We start from the raw sequence: 20,104 nt of genomic DNA, 5'->3' as shown, positions 1-20,104 counted from the left end.
CAAAAATAATTCAAAAAAATCCATATACTTGTTTGCTTTTAAAAAAAAAGTGTTGATTAGACTATAGTAAAATTAAACAAAATGGTCACTTTCAAATCTATTCCCTTCAGTGTTTTCCTCCATGGTAACACTACTTATCTTCTTCAGTATATCACAAGATCCAGCAGCTCTTTCCCACAGACAGTCACTTAAGATAAGAAATCAAAGCAAGCTAACCTTTGGCATTACCCTTCCCACAAGGCTTGAAAAAGTTAGTTCAAATGCCTAAGGAACAATCTCATCTAAGCACAGCATCCATTCAAGGCATTAGTGCTTCTGTTACAATCCTGACTGCTATGAAGACATGTATTGTTCTTCACACTGTGGCTGAGTCGTGCCTGGTACAGTAGCTTGTTTGTACAATCCTTAGCTTGGACAACCATATCCTAGAGGGAAAGCCCACCCACAGAGATCAAAACAAGACAGGGTCCAAAGAATAACCTCACAAGCAGCACGTCTGTGCTGCTGTGTTACCAGCATCTAGTTTGAAATTCATCCTTACCCGCACACGCAGCAGTAGGGGAGGTACTGCAAAACACACAGTTTCCTGAAACCATTATTAAAACAATGTTTTAAAGAGCCCTGGTCATGGAAAAAGGAGGAGGAGGAGTCAAAATAAAGAGTTGTGCTTATCAAAAGTGCTTTCAAGTAGGCACTTGTAATAATTCTTTAATCAGAAGTTCAGAAGAACATATAAGAACAAAAATCCAAGAAATGGGATATTAAACAACAGCCTTGCACTTGGGGCTGTACTGTTTCTGCTCCAGTGGCAAGCCTCCTAAGGTGAGAGACCATTGCCACACATTCCCATTGTGCACCAAAACAGAGCTACTCGTTAGGGGAATTTGTCTTCTCCAACTCCACAGAACAGCATTAAGGAGTTCACCTGCAGAGTTTTATTTAGAAACTCGGTTTAATAATGTATTTATCTTAAAACCATCTCAGACTTCTTTTAGAAAAGCATTCACTTAAGAATGCAGCTGATGTTTCCTACCCAGGGCATGCTTCTTCTGCCTTTCATCACGCTCAAAACATAATGTAAACACTAAAAATGTTTGTAGGGAAGGAATCTGAGACTGGAAAGTACACTTAAACACCTTCAACTGGAACAGTACATATTTTATCCTAATGTAGTCATGGCTTTTACTTGCTTCTTCAGACAAGAGCAATGGCTCCTTGTTCTAATAGGGTCTGAGGCAATTTTGATATGACCTCATCCTTCTCTCCTTTTTATTAGTTTAATTGTAAGCTCACCACAAACACAGCAGGGATGCTTCACAGCTGCAGAATTACTAGTTTTTAAATAATAATTTGAAGCAATCCCAGGGTATGCAATGACTTTACCCCTCCACATTGTTCTTAAACAGATGCTGGCAGAACCGAGGCCAGAGGTATGCCTGGTGTTTAATGTCCCATTTGATCAAGAAGTCTTACTTAAGGACCTGCTGCTCTCTGAAAGATGCTGAATAAGGCAGGTTTTACTCTGTCAGCCACAGGTACTGCCTGGAGGGTACTCTGTACATTAGTAACTTCTTTTGACAGTACACTGAATCTTGGGTTCCTCAAGTACACCACCAAAACTAGAGAGGGGTGCAGAGGAGGTTTTTATTTTTAAGTACTTTAGCCATTAACTTGTAGAATAGGTCCACCTTGGATGTTACTAAGTTTCAAAGAAAACAGCAGTGCCTCTTCAGAGAGAGGTGGAGACAGAAGTGTTCAACCTCCCATTGTTGCAGAAAGCCCTCTGACTCTTCCACTCATTAAAAAACAAAATCAAAACAAGTTCCCAAGCACTGCCTTGGAAAGCATGAAATCTGAAAAGAAGCAGACTTCTAGATTTGTTTCACTTACCAAAAAAGGAGCACAAACCCAAGTGAAGGTTGCCACTGCAGCAAGGTAAGCAGATTGTTTTAGGACTTTAAGTTCTTTCTGTCTGATCTCTAATATCTTCTCTCTGAAGGCTAATTCCCAAGCATAAAGTTTCAGAACTTTAATCCCATTGAGAATTTCATTCATCAGCTTAATTCTGTCGTCTTTGCTCTTCATTTGAGCCACCTAAAAACAACATTACAAAAAATAATTAGCAAAGCACAATACTTGGCAGAGCCACAAAGTTCTGAGCTTTGTATTTTGAATGGCGAAATTTACCTCATTATCATCAAAAGCTTACAAGCTTCCCAAGCAGGAAATCTGAGATGCTATCTGAACAAACAAATGCTTAGAATTAACAAGATGTTTTAAACCAATTAAAAGAATGCTTCATGCAACTAGAAACCCCAATCAAGATCAGAATAATTGTGGCACTGGTTTAAGTGGGATTAACCATGCATCAGGGAGCCCCAGGTGTCTCCTAGGTACAATATATAGTTAAAAGATTGTTTGCATTTAACCTTAAACCAAACTTGGTTTTGTTTCATTTTCAGCACTAACAATGGCTTTCTGGTGGTGCACTAAGGCAAAAAGCTTTCCATTCAGACACAAGAAGAACGTCCATTCTTCAGAAGTTTCCATCTTCCTAAAGTATTTTAATGAGGGCACTGAAAAGCTCAAATGATATTCTGACTCAGCACTAGGCACAGGCAGTAGGCTGCACTGGTAGAGCTACCCCAGAGAACTGTTAGCAGGGGTAGTGTGGCTGTGAAAGGCATAACAGCCCCACTTCTCCCATGTAGGAACCTAATGTTGTGGCATATCTTGATGAACATCTAGAGCTAAAAGGTTTCATTTAAAATAAATCAGTCTCCTCTGACATTTGGTACATTCATATAGCAAAGGAGTCTGTACCAGTACAGACACGGTGAGGCTGTTGGCAGTAGTTTTTGCAATAGACAACGTGAGGATTTGAGTCTACATTTACTTATATGCACTCTGTAACAAACGGATCCCCTCTAAATAAAATTAACCAGGGATCAAGAACAGACAACAACTAAGACTTCTCTCTCCTCATCCTGCCATGAAAAAAAACAAATAAAAATGTCCAAACCCAGAATCAGAAACAAAATAACAATAACAAACCACAAACACAGCCCCCAACACTGCAACTACCATCCTGGAAATGTATTTCACTTATTAAAGTTCATTAGTTTACATTTGCACTTTTAGTTCTAAGGCATCAAGTTAAAGATTAAACTAATTCCAAGTCAATCATCAGGCACTTCACAAAGCTGGCTAACCTGCTACCTTGGTCTTAACTACCGTAAAATTTTCAGACCATTATGTATAGATACACTGTAGGGCTGAAAAATACGTGTTTATTCTGCATACACAATACCTATGACTTTTCTTTCCCTTTGCTTTTTTTTAAGGGATGAATAGAGAGAGAGAAAAAAAAGTTTTCAAGGATAAACCTCAGGAATAAGTCAAAGGACAGAATATGTTTCTTAAAAGCACTCTGTTGCACATATAAAGGTTCTAACCTGATAGGTTTTTGTCTTCACTGCCATCACAGCATTTATCGGAACCAGAAGGATCATGACAGCCACACCTGCCAGCACTGAGGCACCTAAATTCTGAAAAGCACTTGATTATAAACATTCATTCCAACTCAGTTTTCAAAATCTTGGGTCAAACCACTGCATATGCTACAGAGAAGCATTCTGAAATAGCTCTTCAACCTCTTCTTCCCTTTCAAGAACGGCTTGGAGGAAGAAGAGGAGGATCAAGTAGGGCTTTGGGTTGATGTCATTTGCTTTGACATATATATCCCCCAGATAGAGAGATATATATAGTTATAGACCACTCTCTCTAGATATCTATCTACATACACACTGATCTTTCTGTGTTCTCCAGTTTTTACCCGTTTGCCTGTTCTTCTGAAGAACAGACTCATGCAGGGAGTAACCAGCTTCTTGGGGAACTTCACAAAATCATAGAATTGTTATGGTTGGAAAAGATCTTTATGATCCAACCAGTCACCTCACACTGCCAAGCCCATCACTCAACTAAACAATACCCCTCAGTACTTCATCTCTGCATTTTTTTAGTATCTCTAGGGATAGTACCTTTGTGATTGACAGTGAGAATCACAAAGAGCCAGCCTGGTGACTGGCTGGACTAGAAATAGCTAACATCTCATAAGGTGACTCTCAAGAGTGAAGAACCAAGACCACTTTTCCTCAAATCAAGTGACAAGTGAGATATAGTCTCCCAAAATATATTAGTTCCCATCTGCATCCTCCCCATATGCACGCAGATGTGCAAAATAGGAATCTTCAGCCTTCCTTCTTGACAGCAGTGACAACAGCAGCTCTGAATGGCTTCTAAACAAACAGCATTTTCTCCACACTGATGTAAACCCTTAAGTGGTCAGATGAACAGCTGTCTGTAGTCACTACTATAGAAAGCAGCACTTTGCCAAAGTCAAAACAGGAAACAACACACAGTACTCACCTGCCACAATAAGTACAGTGCTAGTATCACCTGGAGAGGTGCAGACCAAATCATGTTTATATAGGTAGCCAAGTCCATGAATCTCTGAGCATCCACAGACATCAGATTCACAATCTCACCCACAGTAGAAGCCTTTCTAGCAGAATTTGTGATAACAAGTGCCTAGGTGCAGATTAAAAATACACAACTATGGCAAGATGAAGGAAGAAGCACTCATTCGTATTTTCTCCACAAAATTCAAGTACCTTACAGAGCTTCATATTTCACATTACAAGAAATACTTTTCCTGCTTCATATTCTGTTTATCCTGTGCATCTTACAAAATGCCAAGTTGTATAGATTGAAGCAAGTAGATGGGTTTAAACTAATAAGAGAATTAAAGACAACAAGATGTCCTTGAGGTAGGCAATGAGGTTAGTGAGTTTATTGCTTGGAGGGGGTATTGTTTGCTTGTTTTGATTTGTTTTTTTAGTGTAAGAAGCAGAATCTTCACTTCTTGTTACATATTTTTCCTCACACAGAGCTATCAGTCTACAGCTTTCTAAAATGCTTCAGCTTATTCTAAGATGAGGTGGCACTGCTCCAAATGAAGCTGTAAATGTAGATGCATCTTAATTTCTGCACTAACTCAAGCAGTTTCACACCTCTCATCTAAATGAGATAAGGTTTCTTGTCTGGCAGTGGGAAGAAGGTGCATAAACTTTAAGATAGATCAATTTTCTAATTTATTCAAGGCTTTTCTTTACAAATTAGACACTCAGTTCTATTAGAAGTTAGGAATCAGCCTACCAGAGTCTCCTAACTACCTTAATTACTCAGACTTGAGCAATGCTTTGCACAGCCACCAAGAGGTATTGTCATGTCTTTACAGAAACACCTACCTTTCGGTAAATTACACCAACAATAGCTGTTTTGAGCCTCATTCCAGTTACAAAGCAAATATGAAAATACTGGTGAAGAATCAGTGTCTGAAGACAGGCACAAACGAACAGCAGCCCTGTATAAAAGTAGCCATGCCAGTTTGGGGCAGCTTCGTCATTTACAAAGTTGATTAGCAATCTGTGGAGAGAGGAATTAGTTCTCTTGATATATCCAAATCCAAATAAACACCAGGGTTACAACCTTAAGATTATTTCAAACACTATATGGGTCATGCAAGTCCCCAAAGAAACAAAAACTTAGATAAAACACTTAAGAAAACTTCTTAAGACACTGAAGATTATTTGATATTAGCACACATCATTCACTCCTCCTAACAATGTACTACTTTAAGTATCACATACCTTACATGTACAGCATTCTCTTGTAGCTACACTAAAAAGTCTCATATTCCCTCCCAATAAAATACAACTGCTTACAGCTGCTTTACTTCTCATATTAAAGCAATACAACACCTCCTACCTCCTTATCTCTCTGTTGCTTCACATACTCTGATTTGTAGTCCCACAATTATTACAGGTTAGAATTAAATAAACTCTGCTGCTATTGTTGATTATGTTCCCTCCTGGCCTTCCTAGTGTTGGAGAGGAACATAAGAAGTCAAACATTTTAATGCATCATGTTACAATTTGAAAACCAATAGACCAGTATCATCCATGTGCTGAGGCTCTAACTTGCATGACAACTCTTCCCATTGAACCCGGTGAAGGCAAAGCAGCTTGGTGAGTAAAATACCAGTGTGTTTAAAATTCTGTCCACATACTTATAATGCAATAATAAAGTATATAGGTCTTACTTCAGAATTTCTGGGCCTGCAAACATCAAGAGATCATGTGCAACTTTAAACAGGAAGCTCATGAAAAAATACGGTCCAAAGGTTTTATATAACACCTTGAATAAAGATGCTTCAGAGTTCTTCTGAGATGGTTTTATAATCAAAGCTTCAGCCTCTTCTGTCACATCACCATTTGTGTTGCTTGATTTTTGCTGATTTTTGTGCGAGTATGACACATTTAATGGTTGCCTAAAACATGAGTAGATATATAATGGAGGCTTTATTCAAGCATAAAAACAACTAGAAAATGCACAGTATACAAATGAGATGCTATGGAGATGTTCATCGCCCTTCTTAATAGTTGAATTGAGTTTTACTGTTAAACAGCTCTTTAATCATACAACCATAGCTAAATTAACTGGACATTGAGAACTGGTCATCCTTGTAGGGATAGATAACATTTCTGTTGAATCTCTCCTATACATCCACACTGGGGAATGAGGAATTGGGCTGTAACCTGTGTTAAACTTAAAGAGCAAAGGACATCGTTATTCTAGGACCCAGTATGCTGAATTTTCATCCAAATCAAGGCCTTACTGTACCACTGGAATTAAAAGCCTGCAGTCAAATTTATGCCAAGTCATCCCCAATGGACCATACATTCATTTCATACGTCTGGCTTATGCCAAACTTTATACTTTGAACTTGTGAGGACAAGTTGTATGTAAAAATACACTGTGTAAGCAAGCAAGCAATTTTCCTTCAATGAAAAGGTACTCCTATTTGCTGCAATAAAGGATGATGAAAGCAGGATGGTAACTACAGGCATGCAGTCTTTCTAATTTTAGTCACTTGGCTTAGATGCCCAGGCTCCCTATATAGTCAAAGGAAAGAAATAAGCTTCTCACTTCTATACCCTGAACTGCCTTCCTGAGGCTTCACTAACTACAGAGGGAGCCCAAGCTCCTAAATTACATGACTAAAGTTTGTGTAAAAGCATTGCTTGCCCAGGGAAAACCTACACATCACAAGTAACAATCATCAGCTTTGGAGCATGAAAGACTAAGGGACACTTGATGCAGCTCTCCATAAAGACAACCAATACCCTATTTGATTCCTGTTCTGCATGCACTTGAATGACAAATACAGAGCTGACATTTGTGCCTTACAAAAGCAGGCTTGATAACAATGACAAACACCTCTAAAGCAGAGGCTGAGTAACTTCAACTTCTGAACCTCCACATCTTGGAAGAACTGCCCACCAGGATAGCTCAACTTACCTCTTGGTCTTGGCCCATTCTTTTGCCCAGTTTCTAGCCAAACCTGGCACTATCTCCTCTGATTTGTCCTCCTTATTTAGCGACCACAAATCACTGGCTTCCAAAGGTCTCCGATAACCCTGAATCATCAACCTGTATTAGAAAGAATCAGTACTATATATTTAAGAACAGTAGAGATATAAGTGTGTGTGTGTGTGTATATATATATATATATATATATGTTATAAGACAGTGATCCCTACATCCAGTCCTAAAACAGATCCAGCTCTTCCCAAAAGCATGCAAGAGTAGTAGCCCCACAGGTCCAGATACTAGAACATATTTCCTTCTGTCTGTACTGTGAAAATTACACATCAAAACACCTAAAGATCAAGGATATGCCACTGGATTCAAATTTCAAGGAAAATAAAAGAAAGGATGACATGATCTCATTTGAAAATCAGCCAGGCAATTAATATTCTTATGCCTACCAAGTTCCAAAATCTTTATTAGCCTTTAATTTTACAAAGCAATTCCTTTCATCTAGCTTTCTGTTGGAACTCTGGCCAAGTATCAACCACAACTATACACCAATATTATTTTGCATATTTCTGTGTTTTAATTCACAAGAACATGTGTTGTAACTAAATCATCCAACACAACTGAAGCTACATTTAAAAAAAGAACTCATTTGACAAAAAGATTTTAAAGTTTGAATGCCTTAGTTTCAAAATACAGCAAAATACTGTCTTCTTATATTTCCCAAAGAAAGGTTTATTGTATTCTTTCAGCAAAAATACTAAATATATATGGGCAAAATTTAAAACTAGAGGAAGTAAAAAGCTTTAATCAAATTAGAGGAGGAAATCAATTTCATCTACCCACAGAACAGCTGAAATTATTATTGCCTGATCATTGCTAATTTAACTCTGAAAGCAGGATTCTAAAATGCTCTCTAATTTTACTTGGTGCTTTATACATCATCATGATCTTACCCAGTGATCCACCAGAATGTGATTCTGGAGAGGAAAGAAGCACCGAACTCTGGACATGGATTCTAAAGGAGAGAAAAAGAAATCAACCCACATACAAAGTGACTGGGACAAAAGAAACAAACCAAGCAGAAGAAATGCTTTTGAAATTCCTTGTTTTTACTATTTTTTCACATTACTAAACTTGTCATTTATGATGTTGAAAGCTTGTTCGGAACACAAAAGCACAGCTTCAGGGCTGACATCAGGCTAGACCACTGGGACAATAGGAACAGCAGCGCTCCAGATCAACACACCAGCTGAGGGGATTTTATTAGGACAGTGCAGCCAGACCATCTCTGCTGATGTCATGATCAGTGTCTACCTGTATCAATGCAAGGTATGCTATCATAGCAGAGCATAAACATGTTAATGTTCAATGTTAATGTTATAATGTTTTAAATGAAGAATTCGGCTCTGCTGTTCTATCAGTTAAGTGCTGTCACTCCATTAAAACAGATGCACAAAAGGGGAAAAAAATACAATAGTAAACTTCATATGAACATCCCCAAAACACACCCTAAATATCCTGCACCTCATTTATCAATAAGCATGGGAAAGTTAAAACAGCTAGCTCATGTTCTACATCTAGCACAATGGCTTGTGTTTTAACTACTCTTCAGGTGTAACAGTCTCTCCTAATCTGGCTGGATTAAAACAGCAGAAAGGAAGACTGGAAGAATTTCAAAGGCACTGATTTACTTGCAGAATCCCAGTGTAGATTTCTCTTTTCTCTCTTCCACTGCTCTGAACAGAATCTAAAGAATACTAAAACCAGACACTCCTTTGGCACACAGACGACTAGGTTTTTATTTTTCAACTCATGCTTGTGTAACTTGGCTTCTCCACTAAACTGTATCAAAGTGTGTTGTAATCAAGCTACACAAAACAAACTCCTGCATTTCCTCTTCCTCACACAACAACCTTTTTTGCAACTTTGTAGGGAACAAGAAGAGTATGTATGAGACCAATGCTTTTTTTTTTCCTAAGTGGGTAAGATTTCCACATTTCCAAGGTATTTAAACACTTGCAACAAAACAATTGCAAATAAACCCAATACCATTATTTAATGAATAAATAAAAGTGTTTCAACTTGGAGAAGTTAAGAAAAACGTCAGGGGGAAGACACAGTACTTTCAGCCTTCAGCAGTGCCAATGTTCCTGACAGACAAACTTCTACTTCAGCAAATACTGAGAATATTTTCACCTTCAACAAAATTTGAAAAGATTCTGAACTTGACATAAAATTCTGTGTTACAATTTTCCTTTATACTCTTTTTCATCTCTAAATTCAGGAGCCCTCTAGATCTTGTACTACCAAAAACCGGGCTTTGTTTACATAAAGGAAAAGTTTAAAACATTAAAACATATTAGATAACTGTGAAGATGATAACACTTGAATTTTATGAAGAGCAGTATTACATAAATAGCTATTAATGCTGCTGACGTTCACATCAGAATGAAGACAATAAGTTGTAACAAGTCTAGACTTACACACTGTAAAAGCAAAAAACAAGAGGCAAAACACATTGTTTCACTTCTATATAGATCAGCATCTATATCTTACAAGTTGCACTGTAGGTTTTTTTGCTTAAGTAAGTATTTAATAAGATTTTACTCAAGACTAGTTTGGCAATGCTTGGCAAAAAGTAAGAAGACAGAATTAAAGACTGACTAACGTGACTTGCTTTGTTCTTTCCCCCATCATAACATTCAAAACACGTTACTCATGGAAAAAAGAAGGTTAAAACTAGAAGTCTGCCCTATTTCCTAGAGACACTCCTAGGAATACTCAGAACACTCAGGATACTCCCTGAATGAGATGAAAAGAACCCAGAGATGAAGAAGATCCAAAGACTCAGTAGCCTGCTCTTCCCTCCAGACATACATGCAGACTGGCAGTGGTAAAGCAGAGCACCACTGGTGCACTGGATACTGACAGAGAAGGTAACTGCAGAATTCAGGAAGTGCAACTGCTTATGGGCCTTTTCCACAGTTACAAAGGCAACACTTATTTCCCCTTCTCACACATTTCATACTTTCCTTCAGTCAGTTCCACCTAATATCTATCCAACCAGAAGTATGACTTCTTAAAAAAAAACCAACACAGAATTGAAGTTTCTGAACTCGGCACATCCATACTTCAGGCAGTGACAGGTGTCACATCCCTGTGACTCAGAAGGCCTAGCCCAGGGCTAAGCAAGCCTAGAGCTAGCACATGTAATTAAGAACATGTGCAAAAAAAGATCATATCTAGAGAAATTAAATCTCTACATCCAGACCACCCTCTAACCTTAACTGCTCTTGCAATTGAGCTGGTTAAATTTATGCTTGACACAGAGAGGTAAATATGGAAATCAAATGCATCTATCCAGATTCATGAGTTCAGGTGTAGATTTCCTCCCCACCTTCAAAAGAAGAGGAATACACATTCTTATGAGTTATTGCCTAGTGAACAGTATCAGATGACTAGCATAGGACAGCATTTCCAATCAGTATTTTCCTCCAATTGCCAGAAGCGTTGTTGAATAAAAATACATATGACAACCTTCAGGAATGCTATTCAGAAGTAACTGAAATGACATTTTTCCTCTTTCTCTCACATACAATCTGCCTTGTTCAGCACGTTACAGGCTCCATCTTCCACATCACCAACTAAGGAGCAGAATGAATGCTATTGCAAACAAGTAAACAAGGCTCAAGGTATTTGGCACCTGGGACACTGCAGTCATATATGTCACTGTACAGAATATTGCACGTATGATACTCAGCGCTAACTATAGACTGAACACTTACAGGATCATTTATTGTTTCAGAAAACAATGGTGGTCGTTCTGGAAAACAACACAGGATGAGCTGCACAAATAACAGGATGAAGTAGATGCAGAAGGTGGCATAACGGAAGGAATCTACTTCAGCACCCTACAAAAGAAAGTAATATTCCAATTAGAAGGCTTGAGGGATTTCTTTAAAATAACAGGTTGATATTAAACAGAAACCAGCTCCTTACTGCAAATTCCGCAAACTACACACATGTTACACTACCCACACCTACACAAATTAGGGTCAATGTCTATTTTGGTAAAGGGAAAGTAAAGAGAAAGAGGAAGAAATGAAAGATACCACATTTTCTGAACAAATTGTAAACATACAAGCATGAACAACTTCTGTAGAGAAGTTCTCTTCAAGACACACTTGTACCAACACAGCATACTCCAATTTCAAGTCAAAGTAATCCTAACAGGAATAAGTCATTTATGCACTGGGTAGTAAGGAGTTTGTAAAGCACATTTGTTAATCATTGTGCACATAGAAAATAATAATTAGAGAGCAGGATTTAGATTATAGTTTGTTGTGTTATGATCAAATTCCAGATGTTCTTCCTTTTTTAGCCTGGGACTGATACATAAAGCATAATCCACAGAAATCAAAGCACAGAGATAGGCAGACACAAATCCCCACACATCCACCAGTAAAATCTCACTCCCAAAAGCTGAACACAAAAGTTGGCTGAAAAGTTCTCAAAATTCACAAGATGGCTGAAGTGTTTCAATAAATCAGTGATACACGTGGTTTTCAGGCAGCTCTAGAATTAATCTGATATTTGAGGTGGCCGTACTACAAAGCACACAGAGAGGAAAAGCTTTTCACCCGTACACTTTCGTTTTGTCTCAGCAGACCACCTCACCATCAAACCAAGTGCTTCAGGAAACCCACTGCGCAATCAACAGGAAGACGACGTAAACTCCCAGCACAGTTCCATGCCAAAGATTATAGGCTTTTATCATACTCAAGCAGACACAGTCCCTTTCTAAAACAGCCAGCAGAATTTTCTTGGCAACTGTTGCTACGGTTGCAGTCACCATGAATTTCACTAGCACTTCAAAACAAGAGACATTAATTCTTGCTTGTTTTGCTTTTATAACCCAAGGAAGGAAGGTGTGCAGAAGGGATCATTAACAGACTTGAATAATTAGCAGGCAAGTACTCTGATACTGCAGCACTTGGGATTATTTTCAACTGAATGAGCAATTTTCAAGCAGCAATTACTTACCGTATTTAAGGCATGAATTATTTTGGATCTAAGAATCACTGTGGCACACGACAATGAGATGAGCCAGAAAATCATCATTACACCTGAAGACTGGACTCCTTTTAGCCTTTCATATTGTATTAAAAAAGTGGCAAGCAACTGTGGACAAACAAGATAAAAACATATTCAGTAGCTTTATGCTTTACAACATATTATACACATATATAAGGCACCATGTTTAATTGCACCTATTCAAATCATGTATCTCCTACACAGTCCTAACACTCAAGAGATTTTAAGTTGTAATTCCAAACCCCTACCATTCTGTGATCCTGTGAGTTTGCTGGGGAAACCTATGTGCCTCGTGGCATTACACCCTGACACCAAAAGTAACAACAATGACATGGCACTAAAGACTGTTACACGCAAAAGAGTTTGTAACAAGATAATAACACAGTGCCTTCAACAGTCTTTTACCAAGTTTATTGTGGTTTGTATTATTTAGGTTTAATTAGCTCTCTTGACTTTATTCCTCCACCCAATGCTTGAGTCAAGCTGTTAAACAAATGGCAGCTCAAGCCTACCAGAGCAAGACAAAACAACTAGCACGGGCTTGCATGCAATACACTGAGCACTGCTGGGCTGGACACTTTTGTCCTATTTAATTCAAAGAAAGCAGACATTTCAGAGTCAATATTTCATAGTGCAACTGCTGGTTAACTCTGTATGTAAAGCTAGTAGCTTATAGAATTACAACATTATAATACAAAGATGTGTGTCAATGCTTAAGGCTTTGCATGAAAAAAAGGCTTCAGAAGAACTTACCATTGTTATACCCAATACCGTAGGCCCTATGAGAAAAAATGGAGCTCGAAAAATATTTTGACTTCTTTCCCAGAAAGAGTAGAAAAGGTCTGCCCAGCAGACTATCCACAGCATTACACCCAAAGCCTGCAATACAGAAGTATATTTCATACATCAGTTCTCACAGATTAGCAGAACCATATTCATAAACACAGGACTGTTACACATTAGTAGATGAGGAGTCATAATCAGATCATCTCTTCTGGGTAATTCTACAACATGCATAAAAGAAGAGTAATTTGGTTTTACCCATTGGATCCTCAATAGAAGAAAATAATTGTTACTTTTTAGTACCATATAATTCAGTGTATTATGCAGTCCTAAATAACACATTGCAGAGACAAAGACTCTCCAATACACCATGTTATTATAGCCCTTAAAAGTTTTCACTTATTCCATAGGGGAAAAAAGAAGCTACTTAATGTTCTCTTACTATTTCACAACAGAAGTGGAATAGAACCCCTGCAGCAGCTTTACAAATCTATGCTGTGTAGCTTAAGCAGCTAGAAGGATAATAAAATCTCTTTATTTTTGAAATAAAGATCTTGAGATAGAGTTGCCTTAAAATAGTCTTCTGCAACTAGTCTTACAAAGGATTTGTATGCTTTTTTTTGCAACATCAGAGTAAATTTCAGAAAGCCTGCTGATAAAGGGCAATGAAAACAGAAAAGACTTGGAAATCAAACACATGGTGAAAAGGCAAATTACAGATGAAGTGTGCAGAGGTCAAGATTGATACTCATCAAAAATAGTGTGCTAAAGCATAGTTGAAAACAGATTCAAACTACCAGAGATAAGCTTAATAAATTCTGATAATAGAAGTCACATACTGTTTTGGCTTTGTTGAGGCTTGACATTTGTATGTACCCCCTATCATGATACCGAAGGTGTAAGTAGTACACTGGGAAGCAGACCCACAGGTAAATGCAAGGAATCCAGAGTAGGACTGTGTTCTGAAAGCATTGCGTGAAGTCTGGATTTTCTGTGTACCATGTCAAATTCCAGTCCTGGGGAGACAAAACAGATTGAGGTAAAGAAAAAGCAGACACAGAATTCCAATAGTTAAAAAAGAAATAACCACTATCTGCCCCATTCTTTATCTGTTCTTGTGTATCCATTTATATTTGTATTAAACGGGCTCTGTTCTGTGATCTATCTAATCTTATTGTACTTTTTGCAGTACAGAAGTTGTAAAACTCCACAAGATTACATCAGTGTCACTTTCATTGGTTATACACAGCTACAACAACACATAACTCGCTCAAATGTAATACCAGGATCTTTAACAGTACTTGTCGGGATCTTTAGCAGTCTTAATTAAGGATTTACACTTTATCATTGCAGAAAAATAACATGACAATGCTAGCTACCTCCCATTAAAACCACTCTGCACGTATGTATAAATACCCAGCTACATTGCATTGCCAAATTTCAGCGTGGAAACATTATCTGCCACACAGTAAAAGTGAACAGCACAAGACACAGAGCTTCACTATATATAAAGTAGTCTTGCAGCTCACTGCAGCAAATCCAGTTGTAACTTACTGGTAATTTGTAACAATAAAGCATACAGCTAAGTAGAAGGCTTACCCTTGCAGCCTGTTTCCTACTCAACAACAGGAAAACATATGTCAATATGATCCCTATTTTTTCCTGTTTCTCTCAACACAATTCTCAAAGACAAGATAAACCACTTTACAATCAAATCAAAGCTAACAGAGTCATCCAAACGTGATCACTCTTTCTGTTGCCACTACAAGGGTTGTTTATAATGAGAGGCTATTTAGTAAAATGGACTTTCATACCATATTTATGATTGCCTTGAGTTAAGGAAAAGTCCTGAAGGAAATTCTACTTTAAAATTACCAACATTACTGCAAAATTATCACAAGAGACATCTCCTCAAGTGCTGTAGGTTTCTGACCCTCCAATTGAATGATGCAATACAGAGACACTGCTGCTGCACACAGACTGCAAATTTCACCAGGCAAAGCCTAGCTCACAGGCTTCTGTTTAAAAGCTATAGCCAAAAGCAGCAGTCCCATGCCCAAAGTCTTGTTAACTATAGTGTCATTTTCAGTTGCAAAGCTTTTTTTCAGATGGTTGCACAGCTTAAAACTGCACAGAATAGCACTATCACTACTAGGACATAATGGCAGTCAGTAATCCTTCTCCTCTTTAAAACCCTGAACTGGTCTCAGAACTAAGTGCCATTATCCACATTTTATAGATGAGTAAACAGAACCAAAAGGAGCTGTAGTGCTTGCTCCCTCCATTCCTCAAATAGATCCCACTGCTCAGAATCACAACTCTGCTCCTTATTTGTCCCCATCTTACACTAATTGAACAGTTTAAAACATAATTACAAAGACAGGAAAAGAGATCTAAAGAGAAACAAGATATAACTTACAAATATTTTAACTCAAAGCTAGCCTAACATTATTTTACAATAAGGTAGGCTTCCCTTTAAATTACACCACTTCACACTAAGATGTTTTGTTGGTTTTTTTATAAAAAGTAAATGTATTACAAACATTTTCCTTCCCCACCTCCCTCTCAATTTCTTTTCAGAATCTAGGTCTTATTTCTCAGTTAGGTCCAACAGACAGTATGCTCAGGACACAAAGCTGTTACTTCGTTCCTCTAATTCCACAGCATTCTAAAAATTATTCTCTCTTGATATCATTTTTCATGTCATTTTTTTTAAAAGTCTCCAAACTCAGACAGCCAATTCAGGGACATTAACACTGGCAGAGCATAAAAATGCCCGATTGTGTTTTGGTGTATCTGCATACAGGTCATCCAAGTTGTTTGTGACAAGGCAGCAGCTGTGAGAAACTGTGAGCAAGCCACATAATTATTTTGTTCCCTGGCTGCATATCACCAGAAATTTCAGCTGAGTCATCCTTACATTTAGCCACCACACAAATGTTTTCAGCTTTCTAAGTCCTAGCTGCTCTGCTCCTGCACAACAGCCAAGAAAAAGCCTCATGGTTCCGCAGAACAGTTTACATTTCACAAAATAAGACAGTGAATGTGATTATACAAGTAAATTGAGAAAATATAAACAGTTGTACAACAAAAGCATTGACATGATTTTATTGAGTACATTTTTAGAGATCTAGACACTCCTTAAGAAAGTTACTATCACTTTACAGCAAGCATTTAAAAACACCAGAAAAGAAGAATCAGGCAATTGCCAGAAAGGACAGAGCAGGTACTGCACATGTCAGTGCCACGTGGCTAAATAAAAGAGGACTATATGCATGACTGTTATGCATATTGGTTGGAGGATATTCTAAAAACATGTGCAATATTTCATTTGACTTTCATATTTGCAAGTTATCTGGAGGTGTTTCTGCACGAAAAGCAAGAGGATATGATGCAATGGTACTTTAGGGTTAAAAACAGAAACTCAGGACAAATGAGCAGTTTGGGTTAAGATGACTGGTAGGATGTAACAGCTACAGAAACAGCAGTGTGTCTTCTTTCACGTTTTTCCAGGATTTGATCCAGAGGACGTTGATATCAAATAGGAGTTTGCTTAGCATAAATACACTAGCCTTCTCTGTCCGAGAGAAATGCCCACACACAAGTGAGGTGCAGTAGCCCCTTCCATTTTACATTTATTTCGCTGACAAAAAGTGAGGACAGCATGCACGGATTAAAAAAAAGAAGATACTTATTTTCTGGTATACTGCTGACTCACTAGGTGAAAGTCTCTCAGCTTATGTCTACACAAGGCAGCTGTGCACACAGGAGTAGAGCTGTAGACCCCATGTTTGCAGCTGAGCACCCAGTACGCTCACAAGAAGCCTTTCACTCAGGTGAATGGCTCATTAATCAAGTTGCAGGCTCCCCTGCAGCCATTGCAGCACGTTCCTCACTTAACACCCATCCAAAGGTGCTCAGCTCACTCAAGTGAACCAACAAGCAGGACAAGGGACTGTCAGAAGGTCGCAACAGCAGGCTCATGGTGTGAGTTGAGATGTTAATGCCATTAGTGGGCCAAGTCAAGGGGATCTCCAGCCATTGCAAAAGAAAGGTGTTGCCCAAATTCTTCATGGAGGATATTGTAGTTTTATGAGGTTCAACTGGTGCTGGAAATCACGTCATCATGAAACCAACATGTGTTCATATTCAAATCACAATGTTCAGTTACACAAGTCTAGACTAGTTCTATCGGTTTAAAGTACACATTTCTCCTTTTCTTTATATAAACCCAGAATTCTAAAATTATTTACAGATCAATGCAGAAACATTCACTGAAGCAGAGCTTTATAGTTAACAGACATTAATTATCAAATTAATCACATTTTTTCTGGCACAAGTTTTAGAAACACTACTTTAGCAAGTTCTATTAAAGCACTAAGTTGCCCCATTTTCTCATCTCAAAGATAAGTTACAACTTTCACTGTGACTGTGACTAACTCTTCCCCTTTACAAGAGCACATCAAACGACAAAGATCCAAGTATCCACTGAAAGGCTACACAAACTAGCAGCCTTCAGCCATGAAGGAGGAGGAGGAAAAAAAAAGAGGTTAGGACTATAGCTATTAGATTGCATCATCTGGAAACAGCCTTCAACATACGACTGCAGGAAACCACAGGAGAAGAATCAGTGTGATTCTTGTTCCTTTCTTGGTAGGCATGAGGAGAGAAGAGATCTGTTAGCTTAGTTTAAGTCTAGTCCAGTAGAACCACATCTCAGATGTTAAATGGCTTCAGGTTGGGGCTTTTTCTCCTGATAAAATCCCTGGGCAATTTTCAAGTTTGCCAGAATAGTAAATGGGTATTTTAAATTTATCCAACCTATTTCTCAGTTGTCATTTCCACCATCAGCACTCCAGCTGACAAACAACAGCAGTCCACAGTTTTTGTCCCCAATAACACGTCTGCTCATATCACACAAAAAGGCTTCCTATCGCGTTTGAAGTGAAACTGTCTTCCAAGAGTGGCACAAGAAATGCTTGGCGTTCCTCAGAGTCACGTGGATCTATTTGCAGGTACACCACTTAAAAATTAACAGTGCATAAACCCTGGGACAATAAAGTAGTAAATTAATTCCTGTCAAAAATTAGGCAAGATAAAAGCACTGGCAGTAGGATTGAAGGACAAAGTTGCAAAACAAAAGATCAGTTATTCTGCCACTGCTGAGCAAAGGAAGACTACAGGGAAGCTGCCTCCAGTGTGCCTGATGTGACGAATAACAGTATTTGACACTGGATGGGAACTTATGGCTGGCTGCCTCCCCCCAGCAGTCAGGAAAGGCTGTTAAGTGAGCAGCCAGCAGCCGTGTGTTCTCACATCAATAATCCTACTTGACTCCTAGCACATTTTAGAATTCTCACTAGCAGAAATGGAGAGACCAAAAAAACACTCGGTTTCATGCCTGCTGTGAGCAAGTGTGCTAGAGATGGAAGCTGCCAACCACACTGTTAAATCCACCTGCATGAACCAGTTGTGACTGAAAAATTACTTAAACATCACCACACACCTACATTAAAAAAATGAAATTACAAATGCACATTGGAATCTTAGCGTCATGGTCAATGCTTACACCTTCAAATGGTGTTTGTCCCTGATATCACTGTGTACCCACTACTTTGATATTGCCCACAGAAGAATCATAGAACCACCTCCTTTGTAATGCCATGATTTCTCAATCTTATTTTCCTAACAGAAAAAAAAAAAATCTTTTAATCCAACGCTTATGATGCAAGTAATTAGCTCTCTCAGGCACTAACACTGTAATCACACCTCACAACTTTCACAATAGTATCATCACTTTCTCATTGAAATAGGAAGTCTCAGAGTCTGGCAGCTCTAGATATCATATTCAAAAAAATCCCAAGTGTAGCACCTATAAACTTATGAGCTGACTCAACCATTCTGCCTCAGATGCCACAACACCATCGGCCTTTAGCCTACACTATCTAGGACAGCAAATTTCCTGCCTGCCTTACCCCAAATAGGAGATTTGCCTGATATGGCTGAGCCTACACTCTCCCAGCATCAGTGGTTTGAGGGTTGAGGGAGTGCAAAAAAGGACCTCTCCCTTTAAGACTGCTTTAAAGGAACTCTGACTTTGATTTAAAAGCCTCTCATACCAACATTCTCCACCAAAACCAATAGTAAAAACAGTAACACCGTTGACCACACTGAGAATTAAGGAAAACAATGAGCTACAAAGCTATTCGGACATCACAATAGGTTAGATGGAGGTCTGTTTTCAAGTGATGAACTTAAAAGAGCTCTCCAAAGCTGTTTGGCTTGTCAAGCGAGTTTTATTTAATTTAGCTTTAGAAATCATGAAGTCTGACTGAAATGTTCTCAAAACACTATAGTGGCTTTACTCTGTCATTCACATTCAGCAGTCAGATGACAAAACGTGCTGAAGCTGATCATTTCTCTAAGAGCACATTCAGAATAGAGCCCACAACAAGCACAATCATACATAATCTGCACCAGCATATTTGCACTGTTGTGCTTACTGTTCAAGCTAAAAATCACAAGAGGTGACAGGCTGATAAAACAAGCCATACATAGTCACACAAGAAAAATCCTCCAAGACTCCCAAAACAAGCAGCAAACACATCCACATCTGTAGCTCTCTTGTCCATTAGTACTCACAAAAACAAGTAGCAGACAACTGCAACACCCCTAGCAGTGGTAAACAAGGCACTAAATTAGGTGTATGACAACAAGCAGCCATCACAAGCTTTGTATTTTCATGTTTTTAAGTGCTTAGTACACATACTATGCTGAAATTATT

At 38.4% G+C, this 20,104-nt stretch overlaps 1 protein-coding gene across 3 annotated transcripts in view; it reads right to left on the bottom strand.

Moving 5' to 3' along the window:
- ABCC1 (ATP binding cassette subfamily C member 1 (ABCC1 blood group)) overlaps positions 1–20,104 on the bottom strand; it is a 55,103-nt gene that overhangs the window by 27,569 nt on the left and 7,430 nt on the right. For 2 of the 3 annotated variants that reach the window (XM_061994124.1, XM_061994127.1), the window contains exons 2-12: positions 14,160–14,336; positions 13,291–13,416; positions 12,487–12,624; positions 11,229–11,354; positions 8,397–8,458; positions 7,423–7,554; positions 6,164–6,391; positions 5,310–5,487; positions 4,429–4,590; positions 3,456–3,548; positions 1,891–2,094 (exon numbers count right to left, since the gene is read on the bottom strand). In XM_061994124.1, coding sequence (XP_061850108.1) covers positions 1,891–2,094; positions 3,456–3,548; positions 4,429–4,590; positions 5,310–5,487; positions 6,164–6,391; positions 7,423–7,554; positions 8,397–8,458; positions 11,229–11,354; positions 12,487–12,624; positions 13,291–13,416; positions 14,160–14,336 — 1,626 coding nt within the window. The remainder of the gene's footprint in view (positions 1–1,890; positions 2,095–3,455; positions 3,549–4,428; positions 4,591–5,309; positions 5,488–6,163; positions 6,392–7,422; positions 7,555–8,396; positions 8,459–11,228; positions 11,355–12,486; positions 12,625–13,290; positions 13,417–14,159; positions 14,337–20,104) is intronic. The other variant, XM_061994126.1, reaches the window with a different exon arrangement.

The sequence above is a fragment of the Colius striatus genome, chromosome 3 (assembly GCF_028858725.1).
Source record: "Colius striatus isolate bColStr4 chromosome 3, bColStr4.1.hap1, whole genome shotgun sequence".
NCBI classification, from domain to species: domain Eukaryota; kingdom Metazoa; phylum Chordata; class Aves; order Coliiformes; family Coliidae; genus Colius; species Colius striatus.
This window is presented reverse-complemented; position numbering and strand designations above follow the sequence as displayed.